The sequence below is a fragment of the Denticeps clupeoides genome, chromosome 7 (genome assembly GCF_900700375.1).
Source record: "Denticeps clupeoides chromosome 7, fDenClu1.1, whole genome shotgun sequence".
NCBI classification, from domain to species: domain Eukaryota; kingdom Metazoa; phylum Chordata; class Actinopteri; order Clupeiformes; family Denticipitidae; genus Denticeps; species Denticeps clupeoides.
Genome location: NC_041713.1, coordinates 11,069,295 through 11,083,036, shown reverse-complemented (window position 1 = coordinate 11,083,036; position 13,742 = coordinate 11,069,295). Strand labels below are relative to the sequence as shown.

Here is a 13,742-nt window from a genome sequence, read left to right as displayed (position 1 = left end):
CAAGCTGTGCATAACGTTCACAGAGGAAGTTCATGGCACAATCCAACGCCATCACAGAAAGACAAAAACAGTGAGATGCTGTCATATTTATAATATTGATACCTCTACAGCCAAAATATTCTAATTAAACATCGTTTTCACACATCACAAGCCTTTTGTTCTCAAGGCTTGGTTTTAGAAAAACCGATTCTGTGCATGCTTTAATGCTTAAGAAGTCTAATTAATAACCAAGTAGAACATCGTACAGCCAGGTGCTGGTTTGAAAAAATGAATGTGTTAAAATGTCCAAGTATGAATCCTCACAGCGGATCGAATGTGATGCAGGATAATTTGGGTACCTCTGCAGTTCCCTTTATTGTTGTTATAATGAACTCAGACGAGGAGTTGTTACTTTTATCGTATTTTGACGATTTCACGCATCCACTGTTTTTGTTCCCATTTTAAGACGACCTGTTTGAAAGCACCCGTCGCAACCTGCACTTTCTGCTTTAGAACCAATAAAACAAATTAATGTAACAGCAAGCACGTTGCAAAAACACACAAAAACAAATAAAATACATATGTATATATTTATATACTAGATATATAAACGTGATGCATGATGGGATGCTGTCCGCGGTGAACAGGGAAGCGCTTTGTGTTTAATTGGCGATCGTTGCCGGAGGAGGAAGAGGACGAAGAGGAGGAGGAGGAGGAGGAGGACGACGTGCGCGCCTCGCCTCCCTCCCTCCCTCCCTCTGTCTCCGCGAAGGGGCTGTCGGGAGCCCAACAAAGCCCGTGACGGGGGACGTCGGCGCCGAGCACGGCGGCGGGCGCGCGCCCGCGGTCCACGTCGGACAAAAGAGCCGCTCCGGAGGTCCCGAGCTTCAGTTCCAGCGCGCCGGCATCCTGCCGGGCGGAGCGCGACCCACGACGGGTTAAACCGAGGAGGACACGTCGCTGATTGTTCTAATTATTATTATTATTATTATTATTATTATTATTAAAAATCGGTGGCTCCGGGCGGTAGATCGAGGCGCGTTCCGGGCTGGACACTGATGCTCCGCACCGGCAGGATGGACGAGTTTGAGACGGTGGAAGATGAGCCCTGGTACGACCAGAGAGACCTGGAGCAAGGTGAGTTTTAAACGCACCACAACGCACACGCAACAAGGACGTGGTGGAAGACAGGAAGATGGAGAGATGCCTCCAGCACCATCACCACCACCACCATCAGCAGCAGCAACGCCAGAAACCCTGATCGGACTGCAGTGAGGTCCGGACTCAGCATATTCAGATAAAAAAAAAATCTACATACGTTATCTTTTTTTTTTTTTTTTAAAGCACATTTACGATTGAAATGCACGAGCTCCCGGAGAAAGAAATGGTCAGATTGGCACGGTGACAGCACTTGGGAATGTGCCATTTCATTGTTCACGGCAAGGAGTCAATCTGGCTAATTGCTGCTGAGAATAAATTGTGCATGATGCTCCCAAGCAGAGAGCGTCAGCAAAAAATAATGTGCTTTGTCGCTCTCTCTCTCTCTCTCTTTCGCGCTTTCTTGTCTGAATCTTCATCTCATCCCATCTCATCCACAGTCCTGCAAGCAAGTTATTCCCAGATTTCCCGTAAACTCTCTCCCTTTTATTCTCACTTTCTCCCTCGTTCCACGTCCTGCTCTTCTGGCAGGCTGGCGACATGTCACATTTGCCCTCTGTTTTGCCCTCTTCTTCCCTCTCTGTTTTGGAGGTGGGGGGTATAAAAAGTGCTGAGCTGTTTGACACAGGGATGCTGCTTGCCACGTCCCGGCGCGAGGTGAAAAAAAGCAGCTGGTTTGTTAAATGGTTCTTCAGGTCCCTTCAGATAATGGAGGCTGGCATGTACCATGGCCACCAGGACTCTGGAGTGTGTTGTCAGGCGAGGAATGCTGTACATGGAACTGTGGGATGGGGACAGCCGGGATAGGAATTTTTGAGAGGGAGTCCAGACAGACAAGTGGTCTTCAGAGAACAACGTCTCACTGTGAACAGGAGTTTCGGAATGGCACGGCAAACATCTCCTGTAGGATCCATTGCATCATCTGTCATCGGACAAACAAAATGCAATTTTGTTAGGGAGGATTTCTTAATCTAGACCTTTCCTGTCCTACACCCAAATGTTCCTGGGATAAGCTCAGCAGAACCTTGACCTGAAAACCTACAGGATTTAAAAACATGCTGGACATGCTTAAAAGGCTTCCAAAGGCAGAGCATGAAGCTTCCAAACCCTACTGTGCCAGATTCTTGTCCAGAGTCCAGTTTCCGATTCCAATTCCAATTCAAATCAAGGAAAAATAAAAGAATATACATCCTTCTATCAACCTTGAGACTAAGATCAGGTCTCAGTGGAGATGATGTCATGTGCTGTTATTTAATTCTAATACACGTGAGCGCTTCTTTACGATTCGCTTTGTGATCTATTGATCGCTCCCATGACTAGATTAAGATTACTCGGTTAGATGTTTGTGTAAAACCGCCACCGTCTTCACCTCCATTAATGGTCGGATGTGGTCGGGTGGTGTGGACTAAGGTCTGCGTATCGATCCAGGAAGGGAAGTCGTTGGCATGACCGAGTGGGAGCGCGATCAGTCACCGTACAGCCAGCGTCTGCAGCTCCTGTTCCCTTGTTTGAACGATGTCTTGTTTTTCATATTGTGCCGTGGTGTAAGAGTAAAGATGTTAATTTACAGGTATTGGTTGCCTAGCAGCACTGTAGCTGAAGTGTTATGTAAATCTTTAATTGTGTATATATATATAAAAAAAAAATTACTGCGTGAAATATCCAGACATTCACTATGTAGTCTACTATATAGTAAAAAATATTAAGTATTTAAAAAAAAAAAAAAAAAAAGTGGTGTGAATGAATGTTTTCGTATTGCTGAATTACGTTTATTTTCCTTAAAGGTGCAATCAGATGTTTGGTGAAATTTTGCAGAAACGATCAAAAGAGCTAGTCCCTAGCATCAGAGGAGACCTCGAGTCTCTCAGTCCTGCTTCAGAGGACGAAGTGACATTCCGGTTTTTCCATGGAAGCAGAATGAAATTTGCGGACTGCTGGTTTCACATTTCCGACATACTTAAGTGTCACACACAGTCCTTTAGCATGCGGAACAGCATGTTCATTTAGCATCTTCCTTGTCAGCTCCTGCCACCACTGTATTTTCTCTTTGGCTTTGTGTGAACCAATTTCTGTAAGCTTAGCAATTACCAAAGCAGTCTAATGGGAGAGCCATTGCAAATTATTTGCCGCTGGATTTACATCAGTTTCGTGTTTGGTTTGGACTCCCAGTGACAAAAAGGGGCAGTGGTGGCCTAGTGGTTGAGGAAGCATCCCCGCAATCAGAAGGTTGCCGGTTCGAATCCCGACCCGCCAAGGTGCCACTGAGGTGCCTCTGAGCGAAGTACCGTCCCCACACACTGCTCCCCGGGCACCTGTCATGGCTGCCCACTGCTCACCAAGGGTGGTGGTTAAAAGCAGAGGACCCATTTTGTTGTGTCACTGTGTGCTGGGCTGCAGTGTTTCACAATGACAGTCACTTCACTTTCACTTTCAAATATAGGAGATTGGGTCTCAATACTGCCCCTGCTGGTCAATGTGCCAGGTGATCAAACCCGCATTGCACCTTTAAAACATGTATTCTTTCATACCTGAACAAATGTATTAAACGTCTCTCTTCCTCAGTTCTTATCGGTATAACTGGAGCTCGTAGTCATGAAGCGTGCCCGTGGAGTGGGCATCCCCTCCCTAAATCATGATTACCCGCTGACCCACTGCCATCGGCTTTGTGCTTTACCAGCGGCGTCCTGCTGGGAGATGGAGGGAACGGAGCTGCTGTGTTATTCAATATTTGACTCTGCTGCAGTACGCCACAAGATTATCTGATTAGCGAGGCCCAGACGATGGCAGTCTCTTGCGGGGTGAAGTGGGGAGGGTGCATGCGGACAGCATGTGGGTCCAAAATGATACATGAAAATTGTGCAACAGCGATATTAATGTGGTCCAATATTGACAGCGATTCACAGTCTTGCCTACAATAATTTTCTGACAATGTCAGAAATCTTACAGTGTGTGTGTAGTGACAGCCTACATTTATCAACTAGACAGTAAAAATCATGTGTACTTTTCAATGTGTAAAACTTAAATTAACATTGGGGTGAAGGTGTATTTGTAATTGGGACCACAGTACAGGTATAGAGCAAGTCATTTTCTTCTGTTTTTATTTGGTATTAAAAAGTATTTTACTTGGTATGCAGCTCCATACTATTTAAATTTGTTTACTGAATATTATTGTCAATTATTTCCCTTAGAACAATAACATTTATACAGGCTACATAGTCCTTTTATATAGATCCAATGTGATTTGTGTGATTTGAGCAATTCTATAAGGTCATACAGTCTGAAGAAGGGTTCCAGACCTCGATTAAATACAATTCAATGCTGGACCGGCTGGAATGAAGCCTTGAGTGTGTCCCCATAGCACCGTGACACCTGTTCTTGGGACCAGGTCTGGCTCACTGTTCCTGTACGCGGATGCTGGTTTCAGATGGCTCCCGGAACAAAGGGCACTTCAGAGCCCGTTCTCCTTTATTTCAGAGAGCCGGCGGCAGGGCTGCCGTTTCTTTTGAGAGCGACACGTGCAGAAATAATGCACATGCTGTGTGTGTGTGTGTGTGTGTGTGTGTGTGTGTGTGTGTGTGTGAGACACAACAATTACTTGATGCATGAATGCAGGCCCGTTGGCTTATGACATAATTTTTGCATAAAAGGAAAGAGCATTCTTATTTTCTCAGTGTGTGTGTGTTTGTTTGTAGCTCTTGCTGTAATGCGAGTTGGTGCATGATGTAATCTTGTGTGTGTGTTTCCTTGACTTTAATTCCTAATTATTTTTAAAAGTTAATGTGAGCCGTTGCTTTTGTTCGTTTCAAAGTGTTCTTTGAATTTCAAGCCCAGCGGCCTGGCACCGCCTCTCAGACTTCTTATACAACCTCTCCAGTGTGGTGTGGAGGTGGAGACTGAATCCTTCATTTACATAACCCTAAAATCACCACACCCATGGCCAAAAAATCTCTGGCCAATCAGAAGGCAAGTTACTGGTATAGCATGCAGGTTGTGCGCATGAACGCGTGTTAATGGAGGCTGTAAAATGTCGGCCTGCTCTAGATAGCGGTGAAGCCCTGAGGGATTTTCCTGTCTGTCTAATTGCACATCTTCCATTTTGGCCTGGGCTCACATGAGATCATAGAGTGCTGATCTGAGATCAGTTATGTGTTTAGGCGTACAGTGAGTTTATGGAACACCCAGCCCTGCAAGCTGTTGTTCGATCTACAAATGGGAGACTTTTCTTTTGGTCACTCCACAGTAAGATACAAAAATTATATTGTTATTATTAAACTCTCTGCATAAGATTAGTTACATAGTAGGTGGCATAGACCTGAATAAACTGTAAATATGACTATACTGTTAGTACCCAGCGTGTATTATGAGACACTATTTATACTGCAGATAATGAATATAATCATTGTTAAAATTTCATTCTATAAACATTTTGTTCACTGTATTTATGGTCATTTATGAATTACTGCTATTAAAGTCAACTTTTCAGTCAATGAAATGCTAAATTAGCCTTAATGTAATTATAAATCACACATCAGGGAAACTTGTGTAATATGAAGCGCACGTTATTCAGGGTATGGTAATTTATTCTTCCCTCCCACTTACCTCTTACTCGCTTTCTTCCCATTACACTGCAGTCCCTGGTGAATTTAGCTGTGCGTGTGTGTGTGTGTGTCCCCGATTGTCATCCTTGATACAACTGGCACGCCACACTACCTGTGATAAAACGCTGCATTCATACGCTATAATGAGGGTCAAAGCATCTGAGCTCCCAGATCTCTCTCCTTGCCTGCCACGGCTGTCTGTTGTGTTGCCTCGTTCCACAAGACTGGGTATTAAAACCCACACTAGAACCATTCAAAGGTCAACGAATAGGAAATAGATTATCAGTAAAGTGAAGTGATTGTCATTGTGAACACTGCAGCACAGCACTCGGAGACACAACAAAATGTGTCCTCTGCGTTTAACCATCACCCTTAGTGAGCAGTGGGCAGCCATGACAGGCTCCTGGGGAGCAGTGTGTGGGGACGGTGCTTTGCTCAGTGGCACCTTGGCGGTTCAGGATTCGAACCGGCAACCTTCAGATTAGGCTTCCTTACCCGCTAGGCCACCACTGCCCCTTCATATGTGATCTAAATGATTGTTTATTAGTATTCTGACTAGCACCCCTGGAAACTTGTATTAATCTTTTTACAATACATGAATCAGAAACATCTTTAGCTTCATGGTGTTAACATGAGGTAATCAGTAATAAGTACTGGCAACATGTAGAGGTTAAAACTCCCACACCGGTCCCCTTCCACGCATGGAACGGAGCAGGAAATATGGTCTCAGCACCCGGGCCAGAGCAGATTGAGGGTTGAAAAAGAGGTCACAGCGGGCATCTCTCTGCAAGGGCTGCACCGTGCCCTTTGTTCGAGCACAGTGTGGCGTGTTCCCTGGCTTCCAGAGGTTATGTAATGGTCTGTGTAATATTTATGTTTTTGCTATGTCCTTCTTGCAAGCATAATTATTTTTTCTCAGCATTGCTTTAAGGCAGCTCATAACTCATCACTCCACTCCTCTCTTTTCTCTTATTTTTTTCTTCTTCTTTCTTTTCTGGTTCCATCCCTGCATCCCACAGAGGATGATCTCACTGATATCTGCCCTAGTTGGTGTAAATAGGCCTTGTGCTAAGTAGGTTTTCTCCCCGGTGTCTCTTTTGTCTCTGCAGTCTTGAGCCGCTGTCGGCCGGCGGACGTCACCACTGCTCACGTTAATCAGAAAAGATGAAGGATTAGAAAAAAAAAAAAATCTGGGTTGGGGGGGATTAGATTTTTCTCTGCTCTCGCTCTCTCGGTTCGACAGTTTCAACACCGCTAATGATGCACTGCTATGGTGCATTTGCTGTTGGCTTTGTTGAAATTAACTAAAAAAAAGTTCTATTTGTTTAGCCAGAGTAACAAGCAAAAAATTTATATATATATATATGTATATTCTCATTAAGGAAATTGTCAATACTGATTACTTATTGAGACATTTATGGGTGGTAGTAGCCTAGTGGGTAACACACTCGCCTATGAAGCAGAAGGTTCAAATCCAGATTACGTCCATTGTGTCCCTGAGCAAGACACTTAACCCTAAAACTGGTCCAGGGGGACTGTCCCTGTAACGACTGATTGTAAATCGCTCTGGATAAGGGCGTCTGATAAATGCCGTAAATGTAAATTTATATTATGAAACAAGTGATAAAATTAGCTGACCTTTAAATTAGAAAGTGTACTGATATTATTTTCCCGAATTTTGTGATTTTCTTATCTCGATGCAATATATTTATTCTAGTTCCATGAAGTCACAAGCCAAGTCATGAGGTTTGCATAATGTCACTGCACATGATTTATTACAATAATAATTCCAAATTATTGGGATCTCTGTATACATTTTTATACCACTTTTTCCTCATGTTTGCTAGTTTTCTGTCAATTGCTTAATATCCAAATAATAACTGGTTGTTTGATTATTTTTGTCTCAGACCTGCACTTGGCGGCAGAGTTGGGGAAGACTCTTCTGGAGCGAAATAAGGAGCTGGAAGACTCCCTGCAGCAGATGTATGTCAACAATGAGGAGCAGGTTCAGGAGATTGAGGTACAAGATGAGGACCTCAGGGTTTGGGTGGGATCATCTCATCACTTTCCATGCTTTTTCAATGCATTTTCATCTTATTTGAATGAACACCAGCTTCTCAAGTCCTCATCAATGCGTTTGCGACGCAGTTACAAATGCAACATTGCTGGCATGACGCCACACAGAACATCAGTCTGTGTAAAAATGGATCAAAACCTTCCACTGTCTAATATTAGCACCAAGCTCACGGGCATGATGTTAAATATGCAAATAATTATGCTGTGACGCCGAGCTACATATGTTTGAATTTGCATGCAGAGAGCCGCATGACTTTCCGTGATGTTCTGCCCAGCCTTCCATATAAAGCCTTTCAGTGTCCTTCACAGGCCTCTCCACTAAGGTGCTTAACCATTTCTGGCCTGGAGAGAACACACGAGCTAGAGCAGAGACGTGTGTGTGCTGATGATAAAAATCCAAAGAGGCAGAGGAAGAAAGAGAGTGAGGTAGATGTGAACTGATGGACTGATGAAATAATAATGATAATAAAGAAAATGGCTGAAAAGAGTGGACGTGTACTTGTAGTCCCTTGCTTATAGGGAGCAGGTAGTGAGTGAGGGATTCTGAGATGGTGGAGATGTAAGGTTGAAGAAAGAGTGAATGTGCTGTCAGAGGTGGAAAGAAAGAAAGATCAGGATGAAAATGAGGGTTAATCTTGCTCCATCTTCTCTTTACCTTCTGCGTAGTTTATGAGGAAATGATCAGCAAAGCTCCGCTGGGAATGAAGGGAGGAAAGGTGGTCATCAGAGTTGAACTTGTGGGCCGCTCTGTGTGTAAAAGGGGAGGGAAGAGGCTGGCGGCTGAGGTCACCGCGGCCGATCTGTCACTGCCTCACTGCACAAACAAATCCGATTCACTGAACTGCTCATGATGTGACCTGACGGAGGTTTTCTTGAAAGAACGAATCAGTTTTATTTAGAAAACCTACTGGAATCCAGGGATCCTGCAGCATTCTCCCGGAACAAGAGTGGCACTGTTGTAATAGGCTTCTTGAATTGATCCTATTAACATGTTACCAGGGATTTTCCATGTAAATCCCTCTTTTGATTTGTGGTATACTGGATCTGAAAAACACCATCACCACCTTAACCTTGCATAATAGAACTGTTTGCAAAGGAGAGAATTTATATATATATATATATAGCAGTAACAAGATTAGGCTTTTACAGTCTCAAAGAAGCCAGGAATATTTACGCTGGTTGTGCAACAAATGTACATTTTTGTTTTTTAACCAGCCTAGACTTCAACAGGGTTTGTTGAAATTCTCTGATTAATCATTTTGTTCAAAACATATTCTTCTTACCACCATCGCATATAGAAGGCACAGAAATTCTTCCAAGATGAATTTTAAGATGAAATTTAATGAATAGTTTAGACTGTATTAGTGCTTACAAGCTACGTAGCTAACAGCTAATTAGCAGCGCCTTCTTTACCAGCAGTAACATCAACCAAACACTGAGAAATTGGCCGTTCTGTGTAATTATTGATAAGCATTTAAACAAATATTTTATGATAATTTTCTAGCATTTTGTTTACCCCTTAAATTTTTCAATCGCAGTCCCAGTTCTTGGAAGCTACACTGGTTAACAGTTAAATGTCCTTTTTTTTAGATGCCTGTGTCTTTGCAACCGTTACAAAGTACTTCGGCCTAGTTTTAAAAAAATGCATGACACAAACCTACTGTAAAACGATAAAAGTTAGACCACATTTTAAAAAGTTGCATTTCCAAGCATCGTTCATTTCATATATCAGTGGGCCCAGAATGTCAAGGGAAAGAAAGAGAAATTGAAGAAAGAAGAAGAAAGTGAAGTAATTGTGATGCACAACACAGCACAGCACATGGTGACTCTACGAAATGTGTCCCCTGCATTTAACCATCACCCTTGGTGAGCAGTGGGCAGCCATGACGGGGGGCAGTGCTTTGCTGAGAGGCACCTCAGTGACACCTTGGTGCTTTGGAATTCGAACCAACAACCTTCTGATTACAGGGCTGCTTCCTGAACCGCTAGGCCCCCACTGACCCTTGGTCTGTGCTATGAAGCGAGACGAGGCATGTTCCCTTCAACATGCTTCTCTGCTTGCCATTCCAGTACCTCTCCAAGCAGCTGGAGATGCTCCGGGAGATGAACGAGCAGCACGCCAAGGTGTACGAGCAGCTGGACGTGACCGCACGCGAGCTGGAGATCACCAACGAGAAGCTGGTGCTGGAGAGCAAGTCCTCGCAGCAGAAAATCGACAGGTGAGGCTCTGGGGTCTGGACATTTTGGTGACTACCGTCGATGTTTTTGGACGTGAACTGAGCACATGGGTACTGTACAATGGGTTACAGAAGAGAAAAGTGTGCAATTGCTGTCAGTTGGTGTCACATACCACATGATCAGTGCCAAGCAACCTTACGTAAGATAAGATAATGAAGATTTTACCTGGGAATCCTATCATGTTCTCACTTTAACATAAGACCGTTAATAATTTTCAGCATAGCTAGTTGAGGTTCAATGTTGTGTGTTTCTGGTCCGAATCAGCAAGATTTAGTTTCCAAAGCTGATGTTCCTTTTTTGTGCTTCCTTTCGTCTGAATTATAGCGATCTGTCATTACATAGCTGGTGGTAAAATTGCGGTCTGTTTTTGCCACATCACAATTTGTACCATTTCATAGAAACTGGCCTTTTCCAAATCTGTTAGAATACACTTGTGAGACCGTTCTGTGCAAGATATGTTGGTTTATGGGTTCGTCTTTGTATCTGCTAATGCAGGCTAACTGGTACCATGGAGATGCTGCAGGGCCAGGTTGACATACTGACAGCGCGGGTAGAGGAGCTGCGGACGCTGGAAGAGCTGAGGGTCCGTCGGGAGAAGAAGGAGAGGAGAAAGACGGTCCACTCCTTCCCCTGCCTCAAAGAACTCTGTAACGCCCCCAGGTAGGAGCCCAAACTGTCCCACCATAAATACACAGTGGGAAATATTTTTCATTAGTTTTATGGAATGTTTCCTTTTTTGTAGAATGAATGTACTTTGGCAAAGATGCTCTCTCTCTCTCTCTCTCATATATATATATATGTACAACATGGTTTCACTTTGCACTGTTATGATGAATACACTTTAATAGACAAATTTTGGACACGTTAAGAGTGTTTTTGTTTTAGCACATGGTTCACTGAAATTTAATAGGTACCATTTCATGAGCATATTCTTCCATATGTCCATTTGGAACAGACTTAATTTTTCACAAAAAAATACTATGTATACAGTCTTAGGGTAATTTAGATATGTTTTTTGACAAGACACAGTTGTTTGGTGCATTAAAAAGACATGAAATTTGTTCACGTTGTAAGTGACTCTGGTTCCTAGTGGGCTGGTAGTAGCCTAGTGGGTAACACACTCGCCTATGAACCAGGAGACCCAGGTTCAAGTCCTGCTTACTACCATTGTGTCCCTGAGCAAGACACTTAACCCTAAGGTGCTCCAGGGAGACTGTCCCTGTAACTACTGATTGTAAGTCGCTCTGGATAAGGGCGTCTGATAAATGCTGTAAATGTAAATGGTTCCTGAAAATGGCTGCTAATGAACATGATTGTTTTTGTCATTGTGATTCACATGGTGCACATCTGCATTTACTCCATCACCCTTAGCCATGAAAGGTGTGGGGGGGTGGCACCTTGATTGGGATTTGAACCCACAACCATTTGGTCTGAGTCCGTTTCCTTTGCCGCTAAGCTAATGCAATATCTGGATACATGCAGAGAGGACATTTATCAGAAACAATTAGTCTTGAGGTTTAGTGAATCTTGAATCAGTGGAGTCTTCACATGCAAATCTTCATTGATTTTGATTATTAGAACCCTCATTTCAGCTGTATTAGTACTGAAAATTGTCAGTCTGATTTAAAGAAGTAATAAAACTGCCCAGATTCACACTAGTTAAGTATCTAGTGCATCAGTGCATGTGGGTTTGACTACATTATGTAGTTGGAAACTTGCATATAATTCATATATTGTTCTTTTTCAGTGCAAACAAGCACATTTCCAAATGACCCTACAGTCGTGTAGATATTGATGCAGTGGGTAGATATTCGTATGCCATACGAGTGAAATGCTTGCGTAAACACTGCACTCTAGTGTCCGGCGTGAGGACTGAAGCGTGTCTCTTCCCTGTCCAGGTACGAGGACGGCTTCCTTGTGATCAACCCCGGCAGTGTGGAGCTGGGCTCGGAGCGCCGGCCCCTGGACGAGGAGAACGAGCGCCTGCAGGGCATCGTGATGTCTCTGCGGTCGGCGCTGTCCGCCGAGCGCGGGCGCCGCGAGGGGGCGGAGCGAGAGTGTGCGGCCGTGCTACAGGAGTTCGAGCGTCTGGAACAACGCCTCCTGGGGGCCGAGGGCTGCCAGTTGCGAGTGCAGGAGCTGGAGGCGGAGCTCCAAGAGATGCAGCAGCTGCGCAAGTCCCGCCTCTGCTTATTGGGCGGGGAGGACGGGCTCGAGCAGACGGTGCTCAATTCGGCCCCGGAGACGGACACGCCTGAGGACGTGGTGGCAGCAGCTATTGATGGAGAGGGCGCGGAATCAGGGGCGGGGCAGGGTGGAGTCCCGGTACGAAAAAGTTGCAGTGACACCGCCCTCAATGCCATTTCAGCCCGAGACGCTCATGGACGTCGGCAAGGCAGCTACGCTCTCCATGCCAATGGCGTACGGAAGCGCGGCATGTCCATCCTCCGCGAGGTGGACGAGCAGTACCACGCCCTGCTGGAGAAATACGAGGAACTGCTGGGCAAATGCAGGCGTCATGAGGAGAGCCTTCGCCACGCCGAGGTCCAGACGTCTCGCCCTGTGTCGAGGGACCCCTCCATGCGCGAGTGGTGTCCCGAGACCCCCAGACCGCCCTCACCACCGCCAACCCCTTCCACCCCTGAGGCACTAGAGGGCATCAGCAAGCAGGTGGAGGCTGTGGACAAGAGGCTGGGCCAGAACACGCCCGAGTACAAAGCCCTCTTCAAGGAGATCTTCTCTCGCCTGCAGAAGACCAAGAGTGACATGAACTCCACCTCCAAAGGCAGGAAGGCCAGCAAGTGACATTTCCTTGTGGACGTAGTGCCTAGATTTCTTCAGCTTCTAATCCTAAACTCTTCTTCCAAATGCAATCCAGAGTGTATGAAGCACTTCAACAGCTGAAGCCGCAGAAGAGCCCAGGTTAATTCATTTCTTGTAAACCTTAAATTATTATTATAATAATTTTTTTAAGAAACAAGTAGTGTTTTTTTTTTTTTGGTTTCACTCTTTGCACTGGGCCACAAACGAATCCTTTGACATTACAGCTACCGCACTCATACACTAAACACAGCGACTCCTCATGACCCCATCCTGCAATTGGCCGGCCAGCAGGTACGCTGACATTTTAGGACGGTACCATGAAATGACGTGATTTGAATGTGAGCCCAGCACCCAAGCGCCGAGATGTAGCGGTGACGCTTATTATGCCAGTGCGACCCAGGAATCTCTTCACTAGTCTTAATGCCAAGCTTATGTTGGGTGGTGGGGTGTGTTCACTAATGCCAACTGCTTTGAATACAGTAAAAAAAAAAAAATTGTTACTGAACAAATTCTTTTGCTATGTTTATTTAAAGCTTGACTTGTGAGATATTACAAAGCAGCCAATTTCTTTATTTTTATTTAAATGCTTTAATCATTAAAAAAAAGACGCAGCAGTGTGTCCATTCTGAATACTTTTAATGTTGACACAGGTGAACAGTAATCTCCAAAATGTCACAAAAGATGAGTACAAAAAAAAAAAAAAGAAACGGCACAAGCGCAACTATCCCAACCTTGTTATTTATTGACAAGGCCAAGACAGAGGAGTGTATCAGACACAGGGGGTTGGGCATGTCAGCATATCCTTTCATATTAATATCTAGGCTCAATGACCTTCACCCCAGGCCGACTAACGAACTCATTGAATGAACG

General features: G+C 44.5%; 1 protein-coding gene across 1 annotated transcript; it reads left to right on the top strand.

Moving 5' to 3' along the window:
- The first annotated feature begins 1,037 nt into the window (after positions 1-1,037).
- On the top strand, positions 1,038-13,575 carry cdr2l (cerebellar degeneration-related protein 2-like). Its single transcript, XM_028985989.1, has 5 exons — positions 1,038-1,116; positions 7,643-7,755; positions 9,882-10,030; positions 10,545-10,709; positions 11,948-13,575. Exons 1-5 carry the CDS (start codon positions 1,038-1,040, stop codon positions 12,852-12,854), a joined length of 1,413 nt encoding a protein of 470 aa, XP_028841822.1. The 3' UTR covers positions 12,855-13,575.
- The last annotated feature ends 167 nt before the right edge of the window (positions 13,576-13,742 follow it).

Excerpts from the sequence above, each read along its gene's own strand:
- cdr2l (XM_028985989.1), top strand. The coding sequence starts at position 1,038 with ATGCTCCGCACCGGCAGGATGGACGAGTTTGAGACGGTGGAAGATGAG. Across the intron at positions 7,756-9,881 it reads AGCAGGTTCAGGAGATTGAG|TACCTCTCCAAGCAGCTGGA; the intron begins GTACAAGATGAG and ends TTGCCATTCCAG. Across the intron at positions 10,031-10,544 it reads TCGCAGCAGAAAATCGACAG|GCTAACTGGTACCATGGAGA; the intron begins GTGAGGCTCTGG and ends CTGCTAATGCAG.